General features: G+C 47.1%; 2 protein-coding genes across 7 annotated transcripts in view; one reads left to right on the forward strand and one right to left on the reverse strand.

Moving 5' to 3' along the window:
- Positions 1–473: 473 nt before the first annotated feature.
- Positions 474–13051, forward strand: trim25l (tripartite motif containing 25, like). Its single transcript, XM_045699376.2, has 14 exons — positions 474–1483; positions 3652–3747; positions 6431–6664; positions 6986–7145; positions 7507–7542; positions 7730–7771; positions 8163–8213; positions 8316–8363; positions 8458–8505; positions 8600–8638; positions 10099–10539; positions 10986–11093; positions 11785–11850; positions 12130–13051. Exons 1-14 carry the CDS (start codon positions 821–823, stop codon positions 12702–12704), a joined length of 2607 nt encoding a protein of 868 aa, XP_045555332.2. The 5' UTR covers positions 474–820; the 3' UTR covers positions 12705–13051.
- The window catches only part of LOC106573853 (trafficking kinesin-binding protein 2-like), a 65822-nt gene continuing 53586 nt past the window's right edge, over positions 13052–25287 (reverse strand). For all 6 annotated transcript variants that reach the window (XM_082963647.1, XM_082963646.1, XM_082963649.1 and 3 more), the window contains 7 exons: positions 23942–24021; positions 23663–23833; positions 23144–23448; positions 21867–22061; positions 17455–17832; positions 16953–17052; positions 13052–16798 (listed from right to left, as the gene is read on the reverse strand). In XM_082963647.1, coding sequence (XP_082819773.1) covers positions 15973–16798; positions 16953–17052; positions 17455–17832; positions 21867–22061; positions 23144–23448; positions 23663–23833; positions 23942–24021 — 2055 coding nt within the window. In that variant the 3' untranslated portion in view covers positions 13052–15972. The remainder of the gene's footprint in view (positions 16799–16952; positions 17053–17454; positions 17833–21866; positions 22062–23143; positions 23449–23662; positions 23834–23941; positions 24022–25287) is intronic.

Here is a 25287-nt window from a genome sequence, read left to right on the forward strand (position 1 = left end):
CTGTAGCATGCCGGTGACCTATTCTAGTTACTGTAACATGCCAGTGACATTTGATTCTAGTTACTATAACATGCCGCTGACCTTCTATTCTAGTTACTGTAACATGCTGGTGACCTTCTTTCTAGTTACTGTAGCATTCCAGTGACCTTCTATTCTAGTTACTGTAGCATGCCGGTGACCTTCTATTCTAGTTACTGTAACATGCCGGTGACCTTCTATTCCAGTTACTGTAGCATGCCAGTGACCTTCTATTCTAGTTACTGTAACATGCCGGTGACCTTCTATTCTAGTTACTGTAGCATGCCGGTGACTTTCTATTCCAGTTACTGTAATGGTATGTGACATCACAAAGAAACTCATCTCCTCCTGTTTTTCTCCCTAAACCAGCTCTGTGACTCTAGCCCCGCCCTTCTACATGTCTTCCTTTTATTCCGACAACACCATTGGTCCATCTCATATGAGATCACCACTCTCTGACTAACAGTCTCATACCTCTGTCTTATACCTCATATCTCTGTGTGTCTGCTCTGTAGCTACATATCTCTCTGTGTGTCTTTGCTCTGTAGCTACATATCTCTCTGTGTGTCTTTGCTCTGCAGCTACATATCTCTCTGTGTGTCTTTGCTCTGCAGCTACATATCTCTCTGTGTACAGCATTCTTTCTGATTCTACCCATTTCTGTTTTCATCCATCTCTACCTCAACTTTTTCCTCTCAGTTGCCTCTCTCTATTCTCTCTGTCTCTCTCTCTCTCTCTCTTCCTCTTTCTCTGTCTCTCTTTGTAATAGTCTACATTCACCTCTGCTACCTGCGGTCTCACTATGAGTGGTAATCTGTGGACGGAGGAGCAGTTCAACTGTCCTGTATGCCTGGACCTCCCCAATGAGCCAGTCACCATCCCGTGTGGCCACAGCTACTGCATGGGCTGCATCAAGGACTACTGGAGCAAGGACGACCCTCGCTCCCCTGGAGTCTACAGCTGTCCCCAGTGCCGCCAGACATTCTGTCCCAAGCCCTCCTTGTCCAGGAACACCATGCTGGCAGAGGCCGTGGAGCAGCTCCGCAAGGGGGCCCTCACCACCTCCGCCAGGGAGTCCATCCGGAGCGCCCACCGTGCCAACACCATGGGTAGAGCCAAGGGAGGTTCCCGTGGTGGTGGTGTCAGCCAGCTGCCAGCCATGGCCGTGCCCTGTGACATGTGCCACGGCGCTGGAGACCAGCGGGCTGCGGTGAAGTCTTGCCTGGTCTGTATGGCGTCCTACTGTGAGGCCCACCTGAAACCGCATCAGACGAAAGCGGAGTTGAAAAAGCATGAGCTGATTGCGCCCACGGGCAAGCTGGCGCAGAAGATCTGTACCGAGCACAAGTACCTGCAGGAGTTCTACTGTCGTCAGTGCCAGATGTTTGTGTGCTGGCTGTGCACCAGTAACCAGCACAAGGACCATGAGACCAGCTCCACCAAGGCAGAGCGCACGGAGAGACAGGTAAGCCCTCAGACATACAGTGCATTCGGAAAGTATTCAAACCCCTTGATTTTTTCCACATTTTGTTACGTTACAGCCTTATTCTAAATTAGAATAATTTTTTTATATTCTCAAACAATATACAAACAATACCCCATAATGACAAAGCGAAAACAGGTTTTTAGGATTTTGTTCAAATCTATTCAAATATAAAAGTGAAATATCACATTTGCATAAGTATTCAGACCCTTTACTCAGTACTTTGTTGAAGCACATTTGGCAGCGATTACAGCCCTGAGTCTTCTTGGTTATGACGCTACAAGCTTGTCACACCTGCATTTCAGGAGTTTCTACTATTCTTCTCTGCAGATCGTCTCAAGCTCTGTCAGGTTGGATGGGGAGCGTCGCTGCACAGCTATTTTCAGGTCTCTCCAGAGATGTTCGATCAGGTTCAAGTCCGTGCTCTGGCTGGGCCACTCAAGGAAATTCATAGACATAAACTCTCCTGCGTTTTCTTGGCTGTGTGCTTAGGGTTGTTGTCCTGCTGGAAGATGAACCTTCACCCCAGTCTGAGGTCCTGAGCGCTCTGGAGCAGGTGTCATCAAGGATCTCTCTGTACTTTGCTCCGTTCATCTTTCCCTCGATCCTGACTAGTCTCCCAGTCCCTGCCGCTGAAAAACATCCCCACAGCATAATGCTGCCACCACTATGCTTCACCGTAGGGATGGTGCCAGGTTTCCTCCTGACATGACACTTGGCATTCAGGCAAAAGAGTTCAATCTTGGTTTCATCAGACCAGAGAATCTTGTTTCTCATGATCTAAGAGTCCTTTAGGTGCCTTTTGGCAAACTCCAAGCGGGCTGTCATGTGCCTTTTACTGAGGAGTGGGTTCCGTCTGGCCACTCTATCATAAAGGCCTGATTGGTGGAGTGCTGCAGAGATGGTTGTCCTTATGGAAGGTTCTCCCATCTCCACAGAAGAACTCTAAAGCTCTGTCAGAGTGACCATCTGGTTCTTGGTCACCTCCCTGACCAAGGCCCTTCTCCCCCGATTGCTCAGTTTGGCCGGGCGGCCAGCTCTAGGAAGAGTCTTGGTGGTTCTAAACTTCTTTCATTTCAGAATGATGGAGCCCACTGTGTTCTTGGGGATCTTCAATGCTGCAGACATTTTTTGGTACCCTTCCCCAGATCTGTGCCTTGACACAATCCTGTCTCGGAGCTCTACGGCCGATTCATTCGACCTAATGGCTTGGTCTTTGCTCTGACATGCACTATCAACTGTGGGACCTTATATAGACAGGTGTGTGCCTTTCCAAATCATGTCCAGTCAATTGAATTTACCACAGCTTGACACCAATCAAGTAGAAACATCTCAAGGATGATCAATGGAAACAGGATGCACTTGAGCTCAATTTTGAGTCTCATAGCAAAAGGTCTGAATACTTATGTAAATAAGGTATTTCAGTTTTTTTTGTAATACATTTGCAATAATGTCTAAAACCCTGTTTTCGCTTCGTCATTGTGCGGTATTGTGTGTAGATTGGTGAATAATTTGTATTTATTTAATCCATTTTAGAATAAGGCTGTAACGTAACAAAATGTGTAAAAAGTCAAGGGGTCTGAATACTTTCCGAATGTGCTGTACATGGGCACCACCATACCCACCCACTAATGTGATCAACTGCCTGGCACAAGACTGTGTTATCCCGCTGAACCAAAGGCTAGTCATTCGCTCTGGGAGCTAACGCAAGTCTTCAGGTCTCAGGCAACAAAACAACACCCAATCAGGTCCTGTGTGGCTCTGTATGCAAAGCCAAGGTTCGATTCCCGCTGGGGCCACACATACGGTACGCACACATGACCGTAAGTCAGTTTGGATGAAAGAGTTTACTAAATGGTATATATTATTATTATTATTATATTAATCAAACACACCATCAGGTACAGACTCACTCCACAAAAACATGTAAATCCAGTCTGATCAAAACATCCATACAGGTTGCTGGGCTGTCTATGTCCCATCACAGCTGATCTGGCCACACCTAGAAACTGCCTCTCATTCAGCCTTTGCTGTGGTGATTCATTAGAAGTGTGTGATTATGTAGTTGTCTTTGTGGGCCAGTGAGCATTCCAGACTGCATTCCAGTCCATTCAGGAATGAGTTGATGTGACTGTGACTGTGTTTTGCAGAAAGAGCTGGCTGAGGTGCAGACAGAGAATCATCAGAGACTGAAAGAAAGAGAAGGAGAGCTGAAAGACATGAAGAAGATGCTGGAGGCAACAAAGGTAAGGGCTTAGGACACACTACACTACACTATACCCCACTACACTACACCACACCACACTACACTATACCACACCCCACTCCACCCCACTACACTACACTATACCACACCCCACTCTACCACACTACACTACACTACACCACACCCCACTACACTACACCACACCACACTACACTATACCACACCCCACTACACTCCACCACACTACACTACACTACACCACACTACACTACACTACACTCCACCACACTACACTACACCCCACTACACTACACCACACTGCACCCCACTACTCTACACCCCACTACTCTACACCCCACTGCACCCCACTACACTATACCCCACCACACCCCACTACACCACACTGCACTACACCACACCGCACTACTATACACTACACTACACCCCACTACGCTATACCACACTACTATACACTACACCACAATACACCCCACTACACTCCACCACACTACACTACACCCCACTACACTACACCCCACTACACCACACTACACCCCACTACACTACACCACACTACACTACACCCCACTACACTACACCCCACTACACCACACCACACCCCACTACACTACACCACACTACACTACACCCCACTACACCACACCACACCCCACTACACTACACCACACTACACTACACCACAATACACTACACCGCACTACACCACACTACACCGCACTACACTACACCCCACTACACTACACCACACTACACCACACCACACCCCACTACACTACACCACACTACACTACACCACACCACACCCCACCACACTACACCCCACTACACTACACCACACTACACTACACCACACTGCACCCCACTACACCCCACTACACCCCACTACACTACACCACACTACACTACACCCCACTACACTACACCACACTATACTACACCACACTACACCACACCACACCCCACTACACTACACCACACTACACTACACCCCACTACACCACACCACACCCCACTACACTACACCACACTACACTACACCACACTACACCACACCACACTGCACCCCACTACACTACACCACACCACACTACTCTACACCCCACCACTCTACACCACACCCCACCCCACTACACCACACCCCACTACACTCCACCACACTACACTACACTACACCACACCCCACTACACTACACTACACTCCACCACACTACACTACATCCCACTACTCTACACCCCACTACTCTACACCCCACTACACTATACCCCACCACACCCCACTACACCACACTGCACTACACCACACTGCACTACACCACACCGCACTACTATACACTACACTACACCCCACTACGCCCCACTACACCCCACTACACTCCACCACACTACACTACACCCCACTACACTACACCACACTACACCACACCCCACTACACTACACCACACTACACCCCACTACACTACACCACACTACACTACACCCCACTACACTACACCACACTACACTACACCCCACTACACTACACCCCACTACACTACACCCCACCCCACTACACTACACCACACCCCACTACACTACACCACTACACCCCACTACACTACACTACACTACACCCAACTACACCACACTACACCCCACTACACTACACCCCACTACACCACACCACACCCCACTACACTACACCACACTACACCCCACTACACTACACCACACTACACTACACCACACTGCACCCCACTACACCCCACTACACTACACCACACTACACTACACCCCACTACACTACACCACACTACACCACACCACACCCCACTACACTACACCACACTACACTACACCCCACTACACCACACCACACCCCACTACACTACACCACACTACTCCCCACTACACTACACCACACTACACCACACTGCACCCCACTACACTACACCACACCACACTACTCTACACCCCACCACACTACTCTACACCACACCCCACCACACCACACTACACTAGACTACACTCCACCCCACCCCACCACACTACTCTACACCCCACCACACCCCTCTACACCACACCCCACCCCACTACGCCCCACCACACTACACTACACTACTCTACACTACACTCCACCCCACCACACTACGCTACACTACACCACACTACTCTACACCACACCCCACCACACTACTCTACACCCCACCCCACCACACTACTCTACACCACACCCCACCCCACCCCACCACACTACTCTACACCACACCCCACTACTCTACACCACACCACACTACTCTACACCACACCCCACCACACTACTCTACACCACACCCCACCACACTACTCTACACCACACCACACTACTCTACACCACACCCCACCACACTACGCCCCACCCCACCCCACTACACCACACTACACTACACTACTCTACACTACACTCCACCCCACCACACTACGCTACACTACACCCCACTACACTACGCTACACTACACCCCACTACACTACTCTACACTACACCCCACTACACTACACCCATTTTTACATTTGACATTTTAGTCATTTAGCAGACGCTCTTATCCAGAGCGACTTACAGTAGTGAATGCATACATTTCATACAATTTCATACTTTTTTTTTGTGTTCCTCAGTGAGTACCTTTCTATGCACCTCCATACAGTACCTGTGTGCGTATGTCTTCATACCTATGTTTGTGTCCCCAGCGCTCAGCAGACAGGGTGCATGATGACACAGCGACGGTGCTGTCGGAGCTCCAGCGCTCGGTGGAGAGGCTCCAGGAGCTGGTGGAGGGTGTGATGAACCAGGCTGGGCAGGAGAAAGTAAGCGAGGCCCAGGACGTGGTGGACAAGCTGGAGGCCGAGATCTCTGAGCTAAAGAGGAGAGACAAGGACATGAAGGAGGTGTTCCGCTGCGAAGACAACATCCACTTCCTAGAGGTAGGACACTTTTCTCTTTCTGTGACCCTTTTATATATTTTTGATTCAATTTAGCTGCATGCAGCTGGTTGATGGCCATATTGGACATGGCTGCCAGGGGGTGAAAGACCACATCTGGGATGGGTCAATAGTTAAAAAGCAGCAGTGCTCTAGTCATGTTTGAAATGTGCTGCTTCTATCACAAAAGGCATTATTTCTTAAATGACGTGTCTTCTCTTCCTGTCGTTGCCTTTCTTTCTGTCTTCATTTCTCCATCTCTGCCCTCTTCCATCCCATCCTCTTCTCCTCATTCTCCTCCTCCTCCTGTGAGCCGCCCTCCAGACCTGTGAGTCTCTGTGCAGCCCGTTTGAGTGTAATGATCTGTCGTGTGTGGTGGCCAATCCAGAGGCTACGTTTGAGCCTGTACGTGAAGCCATCCTGAACCTACGGGAGAGAGTGGAGGACATGTGCAACGTGGAACTGGGCAAGATCACCAAGACAGGTGTGTCAGAGTGGAGGACACGCATACTACACACACACACACACACATTGACTCACACACACACACACATTGACTCACACACACACACATACACACACACACACACACACACACACACACACACACACACACACACACACACACACACACACACACACACACACACACACACACACACACACACACACACACACACACACACACACAGGGCACTACTAGCAGAGCTCTCCATTACCTTGTTCACTATAAATATTGTCATAAAGACAGTGTGGAAAAAATACTCTATGTTATAGACTGATATCGGTAGATCAATACAATGTCAATATGTTAATAAACTGTTATTTCTCATCCTTCTCTTCAGTGAATGATACAACACTGTTCACCTTAGGAGACAAAGGTGAGTTCTGTTCCAGAGGATGTCTCTAGCTCTGGTCCAGGGTGTTCTGTGGGGCTTGAAGAAGGCTCAGCATAAGCAAGCCGCTCGTAATGCCCTGGACCAGAGCTAGAAGCCATCGATTACCAATAAACATTTAAATCGTGGATTGACAGACTGTACTTACTCACTGCACTGTTTCCCATCATAGCAAAACAAAATGGCGGCCAGAAGACGGGAGGGTTCAGGAGTTGTGAGTAGTTTCTCCCATTTCTTTATTGGTAGTGTGAGTTAGACTTTAATAATTCACTGAGATTGTGAACTAATCTGAATTGGACATTTTAGTCAACAGCAAATAATGTGAGGAATGGCAATATTTCATTTCCGCAGTGCAAATGCTTTCTACTCAGTGTCTGTTCCTTTTGGTGCTGGTCTTTTCACTTCTCTAGTTGAGTGATTGGTCATCGCCATTAACTGTGCAGTTTGGATATGAAATACGTAACCTGAAATAATGATTTATTGTTCCTGATGAAGTATCGTCATAGTCAGGTTTTTAATAGTTAAACAGTATGTTTTTAATGGTTAAACAGTATGTTTTTAATGGTGAGCGTTGCGCCTTTTTCTTTTCAATGACTATTCCACAGTGTTTTCTGGTCTGGGATCCAAAACAACAACAAACAACATCCGTCCTGCAGGTATGTACTGTAGCGACTGTTTCCTGTATCGCTTTAACATGTGGTTTGTGATAGGTCATTGAATGACACATAATGATGTGTACGTTCGTCGTCGTGTTTCAGCTCCCACACCGACTGTCTCCGTGGCGGTTCGAGGTCCTAACTCACGTGGTAGGGTGATGTCATGTGGCTAGTTTCATCACAAATCTCACTATGACGATCATGATCAAACATTAGATCAGCTTAATCATGTCTCCTTCTGTAGGTGTAGGCCTGCGCTCTCAAGATGTTAGGAGCAGAGAGGAACCACGAGGTCAGACGTGTGTGTGTGTGTGTGTGTGTGTGTGTGTGTGTGTGTGTGTGCGCGCGCAAAGGGGTTTAAACTATCTTCTACCTCTTTCCTTTAGCTGACAGAGACAGGCCGAGGAGAGAGGAGAGAAAACCAGGTAACACACACACAGAAAAGCCCAGAATTTCTTTGTGAACATAACCAGTTCCACAGGTTGGCCTGCCTCACAAGAGGAACATTTCCTTATCATCTGTGTATGGTCCTTCTTCCTGTCTCCTCCATCTGTACTGTGTCACATCCTGAACCTCTTAAGAATAACTGCAGATATCAGTTCCATAAATGTATCTCTGACCACCTCCCTAAGGTGGTCTTGACCAATACTACAAATTCAGTCATCATTAGAGTGTTTATGAAATCGACTCAACTGCCTCGCTTTTCCTCTCATTCTCTCTCTATGCAATCAGAAAGGCGTCCGGATACATAGGTTTGGTTTGATCCTAGCAAAACCTGGATAGGTGAAGCGAACGTCTGTGCTCACATACTCCCTCATGATCGTCGCTTAAAAAAGGAGAAAAAGCGTCAATATTACTGTTGTTTGTCCCTCTTGAAGCACCGTAGCAACATACCCAGTAATATTTTCTCAAAGTAGTCTGAATTAATCTAAGATAAATCAAGAAATCTGTTATTCATTTTGACGTTTTTGCCAATGAGGTCTTAGTCACATCAATAAGATGTTTGGTGCAGTATTTCTCAAGTGAAAAAAATCTGCATGAAAACTAGTCATCTCTTGTTGAATGACAAACACTTAATTGAAGAATCCCGTCTATAGTTCCCACTCTTACTAGGAGTAGTCCTGTTGACCAATCTCTGACGAAGGGCCGTATAGACTTTCGCTACCGAACTTCCACTTGCCTCTAGAAAAAATGTAGTGTATGCGAACAGCCAGGTAAACACCTGGCGAACACCAAAATCAACCAAAATGTCACAAAAATGTTTCATAATATATGATTGAACTGTTTCGACTGGGAAGCACGCGACAGACTTTAAGCTTACCGTATGTTTTGTAGTCGAAACAGTTTAAGCATTTATTATGATGAAACGTTGTGGCGTTTTGGTTCGGCAACACAACATTTTTCCTTGAGGGAAGTCGATGTTCGTTAGTCCGAAGTCTACGCCCCTTCGTCGGTGATTGGTCAACAGTATTACTGGACTAGGTACTGCTCCTAGTAGGAGTGGGAGCAATGAACGGGATTATTTGCTGGCTAGTTTTAATGCACATTTTTTCACTTGAGAAATACCGCACCAAACATTTTAGTTAGATGTAAAATTGCGCGACTAGGACCTCCTTGGCAAAAAACATCAAAAATAATTACAGATTTCTTGATTTATCTTTATTATTTTCTTCTATTTTGAGGAAGTGTTACTGGGTATGTTGTTGCTACAGTGGCTCAAGCGGGACAAAACAGTAATACTGAGATTTTTCAAGCAAAGGTCGTTTCAACAGATGTTCGTTTCACCTAGCTGAGTTCTGCTAGAAGCAAACCGAACCTATGTATGTGGACGCCTCTAGACTCATCAAGCCATGCTCACCCAGTAATACCTCTCGTTTCTCCACAGCCAGAGAGGCAGCCCCCAGACCAAGCACCAGATCTAGTCCCACTCAGAGCCGGAGAAAGCCAGCCAGAAATAGCCCTACCCAAAGTCGAAGAGAGACGCGCAGACGCAGTCCCAGTCCAAGTCCAAGTCGTAGAGAGCCAGCCAGTCCCAGCCCTACTCCAAGTCGTAGAGAGCCAGCCAGTCCCAGCCCTACTCCAAGTCGTAGAGAGCCAGCCAGACCCAGTCACACTCCAAGTCGTAGAGAGCCAGCCAGACCCAGCCCGAGAGAGACACCCAGACCAGAACCCACCACCACCCCTACCCCCGGTGCTGTTACCAAAGCCACCCCAGCCTCAGGAGCTTTCAGCCGGATGGGCTCCATAGCAAGTCTCTTCCGCTCCCATCGACGTGCCACACCGGCACCTGGGCCAGTCAACAACAACACTGGTGGAATTAACCAATGTGAGTCCCGACCAGAGAGAATGATTGTGGCCTCTAGTCGCCAAAAGACCGTATTAGCACGGGCAGCGCCATTGAGGGCTTCACCATTTTAATGTAGTCAACTGGGTGGCTTCCAACTTCACTGGATAATCCCTCCTGGTGACATTCTTGGAGTCATGACAAAGGGGCATCAGGAGGGGTCAGCCAATTGTGAAAATGGAAATTGCCTCAATGGCGCTGCCCATGCTGTCACAGACTCTATAATGGCACAGATACAAAGATGAGTCCTCTATATATCTCTATGGTCCCGACCCTCAACGCTTTAACCCCATCAGAGGTCATACACCCTGGTCTTACTAGCCTTTCACCAGTGTAGACACTGTATAATGTACCTCAAAATGTACCTTGCAGGTGCCACAGCACATTGTTTGAAAATCATGTCTATAAACATCATACTGTTTTGACAGGGGGGATGGGTGCACTGACTGAATCCCAACCAGAAGTGAATACCAGCCTTTTCCTGGATCCACTGACCCCTGACCCCATCATGAATCAGATGCCAGCTTTCCCTGCATGTGAGTCATCATTTATTCCTTTTCTCCAGTTCTTCCTCTCCACATCTGAGGAAAGCATATTGCCCTATATTTACAGTTACCCTTGTGATCAGTGGTGTAAAGTACTTAAGTAAAAATACTTTAAAGTACTACTTAAGTAGTTTCTTGGAGTATCTGTACTATACTATTTATATTTTTGACAACTTTTACTTTACTACATTCCTAAAGAAAATAATGTCCTTTTTACTCCATACATTTTAACTGACATCCAAAAGTACTTATTTTTTCAATGCTTAGCAGGACAGGAAAATGGTCCAATTCACACACTTATAAAGAGAACACGTGGTCATCCCTACTGCCTCTGATCTGACGGACTCACTAAACACATATGCATCTTTTGTAAATTATGTCTCCGTGTTGGAATGTGCCCCTGGCTATATGTACATTTTAGAAACTAGAAAATGGTGCTGTCTGCTTTGCTTAATATAAGGAATTTGAAATTCTTAATACTTTTACTTTTGATACTTAATTATATTTAGAACCAAATACTTCTAGACTTTTACTCAAGTAGTATTTTACTGGGTGCCTTTCACTTTTACTGGAGTAACTTTCTATCAATGTATCTACTGTATACTTTTACTCAAGTTGGGTACTTTTTCCACCACTGGTTGTGATCCTCTCCCCTCATACTGCCTGTCTTCGTCTCCTGTAGTGAGGGAGATAGACATCTCTAGCATCCAGGCCCCAGAGCCCAGGAGCAGAGAGGAGTTCCTGCAGTGTGAGTATAGAACAGCTAAACATATACACAGATACAGCCTGTTCCAGTTAGCTCCCTACCCTGTCGCCTTGGCCCTCATCCTTCCATGTTTGCAGATATGAAGGGAAAGGTATAAGCAGTGTAGCACCCACCATATTGATTCCAACTTTCAGATCTGAAAACTTCAGAAGTTTTGGGCCAAAGGGAAGGAGTACTCACAACAGCCGACTACCAAATCTGCAAAGTCCTTATCCCCACACTTTAACTATTCATCCATCCCTCCACTCTCCCCTCCCCCAGATGCCTGTACCCTGACCCTAGACACGAGGACAGCCCACCGACGTCTGAGCCTGTCGGAGGGTAACACCAAGGCCACCCTACAGGGGGCAGGGCAGCCCTACCCAGACTGCCCCCAACGCTTCGACGGCTGGACCCAGGTGCTGTGCCAGGCCCCCCTGTCCGCCCAGCGTTGTTACTGGGAGGTGGATTGGCGGGGGAAGGGGTCATCAATGGGCGTAGCTTATGGAGCCCTGAGCAGGAAGGGGGCGGACGCCAGGGCGGGGCTTGGCTACAATGCCCAATCATGGAGCCTGGAGCTGTCGGATACGTGTTGCACGGCAATGCATGACAATGAGAAGAGGGATATCCCGGTGACGTACTCGCCGCGTCTGGGGTTGTTCCTGGACCTCAATGTGGGCACCCTGGCGTTCTATAGCGTGGCGGAGAGCATGGCGCACCTGCACACGTTCCGCGCCAACTTTACACAGCCACTGTATGCAGCCTTCGGGGTGGGGAGTGGGGTTGGTGTTGGACTGGACTTTGCTCTGGGTCAGTTCAGCCAGACATCTGACAGCATCAAGATCTGCCCCATGTGATGTGACCTACGACCTCTGTATAGATCTGCCCCGTGTGATGTGACCTACGACATCTGTATAGACCTGCCCCGTGTGACGAGACCTACGACCTCTGTATAGACCTGCCCCATGTGATGTGATCTACGACCTCTGATCCCCATCTGCTATCACCGCTTTATATGACATAATTTAACAAGAATTAGTTTGTTTCCTAAACATTTACATAACAGCCCAAATGCTGCCCTTCTGACAAACAAATGATGTACAAAAACGAATAGAAGACTGAACTGACAAATGGTGTGGGGTGTAGTGTGTATGTACACACACACGTCCATTAGTTATAAGACAATAAATAGAAGACAACCAAATTATTTCTCATGTCCTTTATTAAAACAAAAGCACCAAAAAGGTAATCTTGGGTATTTTATGAAGCATCGAGGAGAGGCGCCAGGTCGAAAACCAATAATGAACACTTCCAACGACACAGAGCCCATAAGGACCTCCACCATCACCCATCAGCTACATTCAATAGAGCCAACGATATGAGTCATAGAACTAGATTCAATAGAACGAACAGTGTCTTCACCCCTCTCCTCCTATACCTCCCCCATAGCAGAAACCCTAGTATAAAACTGATGCCCTTTCCTCGTGGTTACATAGGTAATAGGTATTACACACACACACAAGCCAACACAAAGCATTTCACTGTATTTAAAAATGAGTTTTGGTTTGCACTGATATACAGTTTTAAAAACATGACAGCTTGGATTCCCTTTTCAATGGTTCATCACACAATGGAGGCACAACAAAAAAAAATGTCTACATGAAATGCTAAATAACTTATTACCTTTGATAATAATACAGTATTTGATGCTATAACCTAGTCTAAATTTCAATATTTGTCACTAATAATATTTCCTAACTAGTGATCTCTGTAAATCAGGTTAAAAAGTGCAGTACATGAGTGGGATAGGTCAGATGGACGGACGGACGGTAAGAAAAGAGGTATAGCAGGGACGTCTGAGGGTCACACCAGGGGTCAAGTATGGGTCAAAGGGTCACACACTAGTCTAGCTAGCTTGAAATACAGAACCTGTTTAGCTAGCATTCCACTTCATGTACTCTGTGTCATGTGAACACTGGAGTGGAATGAGAACACAGACTGGTACCCAGGCTCTAGTCTAGCCCCTCTCCACTCCAGTAGACCTGAAAGGAATAACAATATGGGATTTCTTTGACCTTGACCTCTGATAGGCTAGCTGGAATTTCCCCATATTGCTTAGGCTCTGCCGCTATACCCATCAAGTCCTTTCAGATTTAAAATAAACAGCATTACAGGGGAAGGTACTAAAGGCCGTTAGTCTCATAGCTGTTCAATATCACACAACACCATGTTGCCCTCTACTGGCCGCTGAGTGAATAGAGTACCTTTTAAGACCATAACCACAGTAGTAGTGAACCATGCATTAGATGAGACTCAGAGCTAACCTGGATTAAAACATAGTACACCCACTACTACCTAGGATGCTGATGGCTCCCCGTTTGGGACCAAACCTCTTGTACCAGGGGCATGTTGAGGAGGTAAACGTTGTGGAACATTACGTGATTCCTCATGTCAGAGGCATAGTTGTTCTGCATATATTTCTACTGGAACATTCCACAACGGTGTGCCCTAATGAACGCAGACCTGAGCCATGGGCCTGAGATAAGGGACTGTTCCTCAGCGGAGCTGTTTGGACCTGTGCTGTTAAAAAGCCTCTCCAGCGACTACCATGTTCTCCGTTTCCAGTCAATAACCATGTAACCTTCCATCCCAAATTGACCCCTAAGCCCTATGCACTTGTGGGGAGTCTGTCAGGATTTGACAGGTGTAAGCAATTTGGTAATAAATCTACCTTGCCCTCTGATAGGCTAGGTGGAAGTATCACCATATTGGTTATACCAATCAAATCCTCTCAGATCTCCACAAGCTGAGGAATAGTCCATCCCATCTGCATCCTAGCCTGGTTCCAATAGCGGTATGGCAAGACCGCACAAACAGATCTGGGACCAGGCTAACGGCATCCCAAACAAAACCTACCGATCCCACTAAGTGTCTAATAAAATATACACATGGCTTTAAAGCAAAAACACCCAAACAGAACAAACAGGCTTCTCCTTTAAGGCTTTACAACCTCTTCCTTATGAGAGACCTGATGGAGGAGCAGCCTCGGACCTGTCAGTCAGACCACTACAGCCAATCACGCTGCACGGCTGGGCCCTACCCACCCTCAGAGGGCCAGGTGCATGCTGGGACCTGTAGGCAAAGAAGTGTGTCGTTTTCAGGACACACCATGCATTTCAGACACTGGTTGTAGCCTATTACAATGCACAGAGAGAGTTGCCCCTGACGACAGCAAAGCAAAAGGATCATTGTGTTAGTAGTAACAGTGGGAAGGCTAGATTGTAGTTCCCTAGCAACGGGATGGCAGTAGTAAGGTGCATGGGCACCAGCCTGGTTCCTAAGAGAAGCTAAGGGGCGTAGCGAGGCCAGCTAGCGTATATACATGACAAACTGCTCTACTGCTTTTAAAAATGAACTTTAGAAAGCTATTCGATCAACCAGCCCCTAGACAGTGAGGCTCTGGAGGCTCAAGCTCTCTTCACACTGCTCTTCTCTCATCCCCCTCATCTCTGTCCTCCTCGTCTCTCTCCCTCATCTCTTTCTCTTGCTTGTTCTTCCTCTCCTTGACACCACAGTCAAAATTAATTCTGCCACTTCCCCTTTTTACCTCTTTTTCCCCTTCTTCCCCATCCCTATAACATTCTCAAGCCCTCATCAACTTACTTATTCCCTCTGTCATCTTCCCATCTTTTGAGCATCCAGAGCCTCACAGATGAATAACTACTGTAGCAGGAGCAGAGCGGAAGAGAGCAGGGAGAACATCTAGCTACAGCGCCCCTAGAGGGCTGGAGGGGGAAGGCAGGCAAGGCTAGGAACAGCTAATAAAGCCCTTTGCTGTCAAGCTAATTCTTTGAAAATGGCATACATACCGTGGCATTAATGCAAATTTCCATTTTTAACAATATTGTGCTTTTAAAAAGAATTTATAAAAAAAGGAGAGGGTCTTTTATTCCCACTTGTTTCCCTTTTCTTCGCTGAATATCAGTCTAAAAGAGATGCGGAGAAGGAGTGAGGCAGGGAGGGATGGAGGGGGGAAAGAGGGAGGAGAGAGGGTGTGGGCCCAAATGGTTCTGTTCAGTGCTGGCTCCCCTCCAAACCCTGCCTCCCTGTAGTGTCATAACTTCTTCAGCGTTTGAGTGAATGGAGTGGGGCGTGGGAGGTGGAGGCGGGCCTAGCGCGGACAGAGCGCTGCCCCTTCAGGTTGCCCCAGAGGGGCGGGGCGATGGCGAGGGAGGTGGGTGGATGAGGTGGGGCCTGGCCCGGATGATGGGAGGGGCTTCCCCGCGCCGCTCCAATCATAGCTGGGAGGCTCTGGTTCCGCCGCAGGCCGTCCAATAGGCTGCCTCCGCCTGTGGCTAGGAAGGTGGCCGAGTCCTGACGCCCCAGGCCCTCCGACAACGGCTCCGCCCCCTGGAGTACCTTGACCAATCCCAGCCGGCGTAGCCTCTCGACTAAGTTTACATTAATGGGGTGGGGTTTGGCTTTGGATTTGATTCTGGGGCCGTGGCTGAAGCTATGTGAGGCGGTGTCAGGGCTGGGGAGGTTGGGGCGATGGGTGCGGCCAAACTTCAGCCCATACACATCCTGGAGGAAGAGCTCGGCCGGACGCGATGCCAGGAAGTTGTCACAGGTGGCTGGCGCTGAGGCGCGGGACTCAAAGGGCACAGGCGAGGGGGTCGGCGAGTGGGACGGGGAGTTGGGGGGTGTGCTGGGGAGGAGACGCTGGGGGAGTGGGGCTTTAAGGTGAGAGGGAGGGGGGGCGTCGGCAGTGGAGAGGGAAGCAGAGATGCCCCTCTCCAGGACCAGCTTGGCCAGGCCACAGGGGGCGGGGGGACGTCGAGGGGGGAAGGAGTCCACCCCCAAACTTAGCCTGCAGGGGGTCACCGGGGTGCTGGGGCCTGTCCTCATGGAGCTGGGAGTGTACTCCGAGACAGAAGACTGACAGTGGGAACTGAGAGAGACAAGACAATGTTACCCCACACAGCCATGTCATAAACACTACAGCACAAACACACAACACCAATCACCTTCATAGTCGTGTGTGTGTGTGTGTGTGTGTGTGTGTGTGTGTGTGTGTGTGTGTGTGTGTGTGTGTGTGTGTGTACCTGGAGGTAACCTGGGTGATGTCAGAGGGGTGCAGGATGCGGCAGGTTGTGAAGGTGTAGGTGGAAGACGTTGAACTCTGACATTTCCCCGGGTTATAAACTGAAGAGACAAAACACACCATTCAAACTTCCATCACAGACCAACAGCTTCCAATAACGACCCTTTTCAGTTTCTTATCTTGGGAAAGAAATATTGACACATTTGTACACAAATATTTTCTTTAAATGATGTAATCCGTAGTAAGGGGAAACAGCACCAGTGGCCGCTCCACCACGTTATGGTTGTTGTTGCTGAGCTGAGGCGCGTCGGGCAACATGGTGAAACATATTGTGATCTTCTATGGTGAGGACGATGTCAGAGGGGAAAAAAAGTCTCCGTTGATTGTAGTAACTTATTTGGTGTTTTAATATCGCAAACGGACGCGGCTGTTTCACCATTAAGGATTCCAGCTATAACGTTAAACTTTTAATATAATTTAAAAAAAAAAATGTTTCAACTTACCTGACGAGGATGTAGTAGTGGTAAGACTGGTGACAGTCAGGCTCTGGGATTGGACAGGAGCCATGGACGTTACTGTGACGGGCGGAGCCAAGAGAGCCGGGCTCCTGATGATGTCACAGGGGGCATTAGAGGTCATAGGGAGTTCACAGGTGATCGGGAATAGAGGGAGCTGTGGAGAGCCTGGTACTGGTAGGAAAACGGGAGACACGGGACACACCGGTGGCCCGTTCAACGGCAAACGCTCCCTAATCCTCTCCCTGTTCTCCTCCGGTGTTGATGAGCACTGCACCTTGAAGGTGATCCCTCCTTCCTCCTCCTCCTCTTCCTCCTTCTCCATCCTCGTCTCCCAGGCGTCTGTCCCTTCCTTCCCTCTGTTTCCTGAAAAGTCCAAAACCTTTGTTAGTGAGACTGCTAAACTATCAGTTTAATAATATTAATAAGACATAGTACTTATGTAGCACATTTTCAATACCCAGTCAGTCATTTTACAATAGGCTATATATATATATATATATATATATATATTAATGAACATGAACCTGTGGAATGGTCGTTAAGACACTAACAGCTTACAGACGGTAGGCAATTAAGGTCACAGTTATGAAAACTTAGGACACTAAAGAGGCCTTTCTACGGACTCTGAAAAACAACAAAAGAAAGATGTCCAGCGTCCCTGCTCATCTGCGTGAATGTGCCTTAGGCATGCTGCAAGGAGGCATGAGGACTGCAGATGTGGCCAGGGAAATAAATTGCAATGTCCGTACTGTGAGACAGGACGGACAGCTGATCATCCTCGCAGTGGCAGACCACGTGTAACAACACCTGCACAGGATCGGTACATCCGAACATCACACCTGCGGGACAGGTACAGGATGGCAACAACAACTGCCCGAATTACACCAGGAACGCACAATCCCTCCATCAGTGCTCAGACTGTCCGCAATAGGCTGAGAGAGGCTGGACTGAGGGCTTGTAGGCCTGTTGTAAGGCAGGTCCTCACCAGACATCACCGGCAACAACGTCGCCTACGGGCACAAAACCACCGTCACTGGACCAGACAGGACTGGCAAAAGTGCTCTTCACTGACGAGTCGAGGTTTTGTCTCACCAGGGGTGATGGTCGGATTAGCGTTTATCGTCGAAGGAATGAGCGTTACACCGAGGCCTGTTCTCTGGAGCGGGATCGATTTGGAGGTGGAGGGTCCGTCATGGTCTGGGGCGGTGTGTCACAGCATCATCGGACTGAGCTTGTTGTCATTGCAGGCAATCTCAACGCTGTGCGTTACAGGGAAGACATCCTCCTCCCTCATGTGGTACCCCTCCTGCAGGCTCATCCTGACATGACCCTCCAGCATGACAATGCCACCAGCCATACTGCTCGTTCTGTGCGTGATTTTCTGCAAGACAGGAATGTCAGTGTTCTGCCATGGCCAGCAAAGAGCCCGGATCTCAATCCCATTGAGCACGTCTGGGTCCTGTTGGATCGGAGGTTGAGGGCTAGGGCCATTCCCCACAGAAATGTCCGGGAACTTGCAGGTGCCTTGGTGGAAGAGTGGGGTAACATCTCACAGCAAGAACTGGCAAATCTGGTGCAGTCCATGAGGAGGAGATGCACTGCAGTACTTAATGCAGCTGGTGGCCACACCAGATACTGACTGTTACTTTTGATTTTGACCCCCCCGTTCAGGGACACATTATTCAATTTTTGTTAGTCACGTCTGTGGAACTTGTTCAGTTTATGTCTCAGTTGTTGAATCTTGTTATGTTCATACAAATATTTACGCGCTAAGTTTGCTGAAAATAAACGCAGTTGACAGTGAGAGGACATTCTTTTTTTCCTGAGTTTATATACAGTTGAAGTCGGAAGTTTACATACAGTCGTGGCCAAAAGTTTTGAGAATGACACAAATATTAATTTCCACAAAGTTTGCTGCTTCAGTGTCTTTAGATATTTTTGTCAGATGTTACTATGGAATACTGAAGTATAATTACAAGCATTTCATAAGTGTCAAAGGCTTTTATTGAAGATTACATGAAGTTGATGCAAAGAGTCAATCTTTTCAGTGTTGACCCTTCTTTTTCAAGACCTCTGCAATCCGCCCTGGCATGCTGTCAATTAACTTCTGGGCCACATCCTGACTGATGGCAGCCCATTCTTGCATAATCAATGCTTGGAGTTTGTCAGAATTTGTGGGTTTTTGTTTGTCTACCCACCTCTTGAGGATTGACCAAAAGTTCTCAATGGGATTAAGGTCTGGGGAGTTTCCTGGCCATGGACCCAAAATATAGATGTTTTATTCCCCGAGCCACTTAGTTATCACTTTTGCCTTATGGCAAGGTGCTCCATCATGCTGGAAAAGGCATTGTTCGTTACCAAACTGTTCCTGGATGGTTGGGAGAAGTTGCTCTCGGAGGATGTGTTGGTACCATTCTTTATTCATGGCTGTATTCTTAGGCAAAATTGTGAGTGAGCCCACTCTCTTGACTGAGAAACAACCACACATGAATGGTCTCAGGATGCTTTACTGTTGTCATGACACAGGACTGATGGTAGCGCTCACCTTGTCTTCTCCGGACAAGCTTTTTTCCGGATGTCCCAAACAATCGGAAAGGGGATTCATCAGAGAAAATGACTTTACCCCAGTCCTCAGCAGTCCAATCCCTGTACCTTTTGCAGAATATCAGTCTGTCCCTGATGTTTTTCCTGGAGAGACGTGGCTTCTTTGCTGCCCTTCTTGACACCAGGCCATCCTCCAAAAGTCTTCGCCTCACTGTGTGTGCAGATGCACTCACACCTGCCTGCTGCCATTCCTGAGCAAGCTCTGTACTGGTGGTGCCCCGATCCCGCAGCTGAATCAACTTTAGGAGACGGTCCTGGCACTTTCTTGGGCGCCCTGAAGCCTTCTTCACAACAATTGAACCGCTCTCCTTGATGATCCGATAAATGGTTGATTTAGGTGCAATCTTCCTGGCAGCAATATCCTTGCCTGTGAAGCCCTTCTTGTGCAAAGCAATGATGACGGCACGTGTTTCCTTGCACGTAACCATGGTTGATAGAGGAAGAACAATGATTCCAAGCACCACCCTCCTTTTGAAGCTTCCAGTCTATTATTTGAACTCAGTCAGCATGACAGAGTGATCTCTAGCCTTGTCCTCGTCAACACTCACACCTGTGTTAATGAGAAAATCACTGACATGAGCTGGTCCTTTTGTGGCAGCGCTGAAATGCAGTGGAAATATTTTTGGGGGATTCAGTTCATTTGCGTGGCAAAGAGGGACTTTGCAATTAATTGCAATTCATCTGATCACTCTTCATAACATTCTGGAGTATATGCAAATTGCCATCATACAAACTGAGGCAGCAGACTTTGTGAAAATGTATATTTGTGTCATTCTCAAAACTTTTGGCTACGACTGTACACCTTAATCAAATACATTTAAACTCAGTTTCACAATTCCTGACATTTAGTCCTAGTAAGAATTCCCTGTCTTAGGTCAGTTAGGATCACCACCTTATTTTAAGAATTTGAAATGTCAGAATAAGAGTAGAGAGAATTATTTATTTCAGCTTTTATTTCTTTCATCACATTCCCAGTGGGTCAGAAGTTTACATAGACTCAATTAGTATTTTGTAGCATTGCCTTTAAATTGTTTAATTTGGGTTTCGGGTAGCCTTCCACAAGCTTCCCACAATAAGTTGGGTGAATTTTGGCCCATTGCTCCTGACAGAGCTGGTTTAACTGAGTTAGTTTTGTAGGCCTCCCTGCTTGCACACGCTTTTTCAGTTCTGACCACAAATTTTCTATGGGATTGAGGTCAGGGCTTTGTCATGGCCACTCCCAATACCTTGACTGTTGTCCTTAAGCCATAACTTTGGAAGTATGCTTGGGGTCATTGTCCATTTGGAAGACCCATTTGCGACCAAGCTTTAACTTCCTGACTGATGTCTTGAGATGTTGCTTCAATATATCCACATAATTTTCCTCCCTCATGATGCCATCTATTTTGTGAAGTGCACCAGTCCGTCTTGCAGCGAAACACCCCCACAACATGATGCTGCCACCCCCGTGCTTCATGGTTGGGATGGTGTTCTGCGGGTTTGCAAGCCTCACCCTTTTTCCTCCAAACATAACGATGGTCATTATGGCCAAACAGTTCAATTCCACTAGAATTGTGATACAGTGAATTATAAGTGAAATAATCTGTCTGTAAACAATTGTTGGAATAATGACTTGTGTCATGCGCAAAGTAGATGTCCTAACTTGCCAAAACTATAGTTTGTTAACAAGAAATTTGTGGAGTGGTTGAAAAACGATTTTTAATGATTCCAACCTAAGTGTATGTAAACTTACGACTTCAACTGTATGTATGTATATTTATCAATTGTGAAATGTACATAGTGAATAAAAGTACCTCTCATGTCATATGTCTGTTCTTCGTCGCCTCCCTCTTCGTCTTCCTCCAGGTCGGTGAGGCGGTAGACGGCGTCGGCGAGAGCATCATGGGGGAGGGGCCGAAAGCCCTTGGTGACCACGCCCGGGTGGGGGTCCAGGATGGTGCCCAGGTGGGGCTTGGCCAGCTGCTGCCAGTGGTGCAGAGTCAGAGAGCCTAGAGGGGTCAGAGGTTAAAGGTTAGGGGTCAGGCGTCAAATGCGTTACTCACAGTCTAATATTCACAGATGACAATTAGGAGTGTTACAGTTGACAGATATCATAATGTGACCAAGTGGGTTTAAACTCTGGTCTCAGGGAGCCTAGAGAGGTCAAAGGTTAGAGGTCAGGGATCAATGTGTAACATCACAACTAAACTAAAACTCCTAATTAATATCCTAATTACAAGAGTACCAGTATACAGATATGATAACTGCATCTGCAGGCGGACTCCGGAGCTAGCTATTGGGTCAGGAATAACTCCTGGATAGATATCATAGCTATTGGGTCAGGAATAACTCCTGGATAGATATCATAGCTATTGGGTCAGGAATAACTCCTGGATAGATATCATAGCTATTGGGTCAGGAATAACTCCTGGATAGATCATCAGTCAGCTATTGGGGTCGGACCCGGGCAGCAGGTCAGGAACTCCTGGATAGATATCATAGCTATTGGGTCAGGAATAACTCCTGGATAGATATCATAGCTATTGGGTCAGGAATAACTCCTGGATAGATATCATAGCTATTGGGTCAGGAATAACTCCTGGATAGATATCATAGCTATTGGGTCAGGAATAACTCCTGGATAGATATTATAGCTATTGGGTCAGGAATAACTCCTGGATAGATATTATAGCTATTGGGTCAGGAATAACTCCTGGATAGATATTATAGCTATTGGGTCAGGAATAACTCCTGGATAGATATTATAGCTATTGGCTGCATTCCAGGCCACCTACATTCAGTAACCACATCTCTAAGGCTGCGTTTAGACAGGCAGCCCAATTCGTCTTTTGTCCAATCACATCAGATATTGGTCTTTTGACCAATCACCTCTGATAAAATCGTGACAAAAAAAATCTGATTTAGGATGCCTGTCTAAACGCAGCCTAACATATTGAAATCTGATGCCTGACTGCAATGTAGAGGATGTGGCATTCAATCACTGGTTAATTTGTGCAGCGGGGCTGCTTATCGCACAGCCTGGAACGCGTCCATTATCATGACTACACTTAAAGCATGAACGTATCCTTACCCTCCATGGGCTTGACAATCTGCAGCTTCTCAGGCAGGAAGGTCTTAAAACAGCTGGACGAGACCGAGAACTCTGATAGGTTGGTGAAGGATGACATGACGCTGCTCATTGGAGAGCTGTAGCCACTCCCCTCCACATCTGATTCTGCTCCCCCGGCCAGGGCCTCCAGCTTCTTATCGCGTTCTGCCTGGAAGAACTGCCGCTCGCACAGGAAATTCTGCCGCCGCAGGGAGAGGCGGTGCAGCGCCGACACGAGGTCATTTCCTCCTGGTGCACCAGGCTTGCCGAGCGGGACCTCCTCCCTACTACAAAGACAGACACGCAACACAAACACATGCTTACCCAAATGTACTCCTCTGTAGGCTCTAAATTCACTGAAATAAGTTTGAATTAAATCATATAAAATATTATGCTAAATTCTCTCACATATTGTTGACACTGACTCAACGAATCCACTACAGTCAATGCAGGTCCTTTAGACTGCAGGTCTAACAATCAGCATCAACCTGGGTAACTCACTTGGCGCCGCCGTGTGATTGGTCGAATCCCTGTGCGGACAGGAAGGGCTGGGCCGTCATCACCAGGCAGCTGCCTCCCGAGCCGGGGATAGGGGGCGTGGCCATCGCCGCAGCTCGCTCTACCGACTCGTTGACCACGCGTACAGTCTGAAACACCCTCTTCTGGGAAACTCTGGGGATGGGGAGAGAGGGAGAAGGAGAGGAAGAGAGCTTCTGCTTTTAATCTTCTCTCTCTGTGTGTGTGTGTGTGTGTGTGTGGGTGTGTGTGTTCTATACTGACTTTTGGTCCTGGAAAGCCACCTCGTCCTCGACACTCAGCTCTCTCCTCATGGTGCCCTCAATCTCTGCTGCCAGGGAGTCCTGAGACACAGTCATTTACACTCATTAATAGGTACACACACACACACACACTATTGGGCACACGCACACATATTCACACATAAATAGGATTGACATACACATATTCACACACAAGGGACGTGCATCTTACCCTTTAAAGATAATTTGATAGGTACCTAGATACATGGGCTCCAATATGATACAGGAAGGATACGTTTTAGTTTGAAATGATTGAGTTTAATTAGAGAATGAATTGATGCACTAACATTTGCTGCATAAACACATTAATTTTCCATTCTATATAAAAATCTGCTGCTGATGGAGCTCATGAGCTGGGCCTCTCTGAGCTGGACCTGTCTGAGCTGGACCTGTCTGAGCTGACTTCTGTGTCTGTGTGTAAATTATGTATGTCATTTAGGCACCTGATCTGAGCCATAAAGGAGACTAGGCATCTACCACCCCATGACCACTATCAGATTAGGTGGGCAATGTAGCCTGTTTTTTCTCCCCCCACTTTGGTTCTGAAATCCCCATCACCCACTGATTAACTTGATGTATTTGCAGCTTAAGTGTTTGAGGTAGTAATGTAGCAATATTTATTGTTTACAAATTAACTATGACATAGCCAATGAATATATGGCACAACTTTGAATTTCACCCGTTTACATTTTTTTATTGCGTGTTCTCCCCTCGCTTCGACCACGCAGTGCACCTCGCAGAAATGATTTGCTTTCCTTATTATTAAATTATCAACTTTACCCTGTATATCTAAAAATGACCATATACACTGATTGTTTAAAGCAAAACTGCCAAAACTAAAGTAACAGGCCGCCTACCTCACGCGACATCACATTAGCGGAAACCAAATGAAATTGTATTTGTCACATGCGGCGAATACAACATGTGTAGACCTTACCATGAAATGTTTACTTACAAGCCCTTAACCAACAATGCAGTTCAAGAAATAGATAAGAAAATAATTACTAAATAAACTACAGTAAAAAAAAAAAAAAAATCGTATCAAAAAGTAACAATACATTTACATAACAATAACGAGGCTATAAACAGGGGGTACCGGTACCGAGTCAATGTGGGGGCTATATACAGGGGGTACCGGTACCGAGTCAATGTGGAGGCTCTATACAGGGGGTACCGGTACAGAGTCAATGTGGAGGCTATTTACAAGGGGTACCGGTACCGAGTCAATGTGGAGGCTATATACAGGGGGTACCGGTACCGAGTCAATGTGGAGGCTCTATACAGGGGGTACCGGTACAGAGTCAATGA

The sequence above is a fragment of the Salmo salar genome, chromosome 17 (assembly GCF_965601325.2).
Source record: "Salmo salar chromosome 17, fSalSal1, whole genome shotgun sequence".
Lineage (NCBI taxonomy): Eukaryota > Metazoa > Chordata > Actinopteri > Salmoniformes > Salmonidae > Salmo > Salmo salar.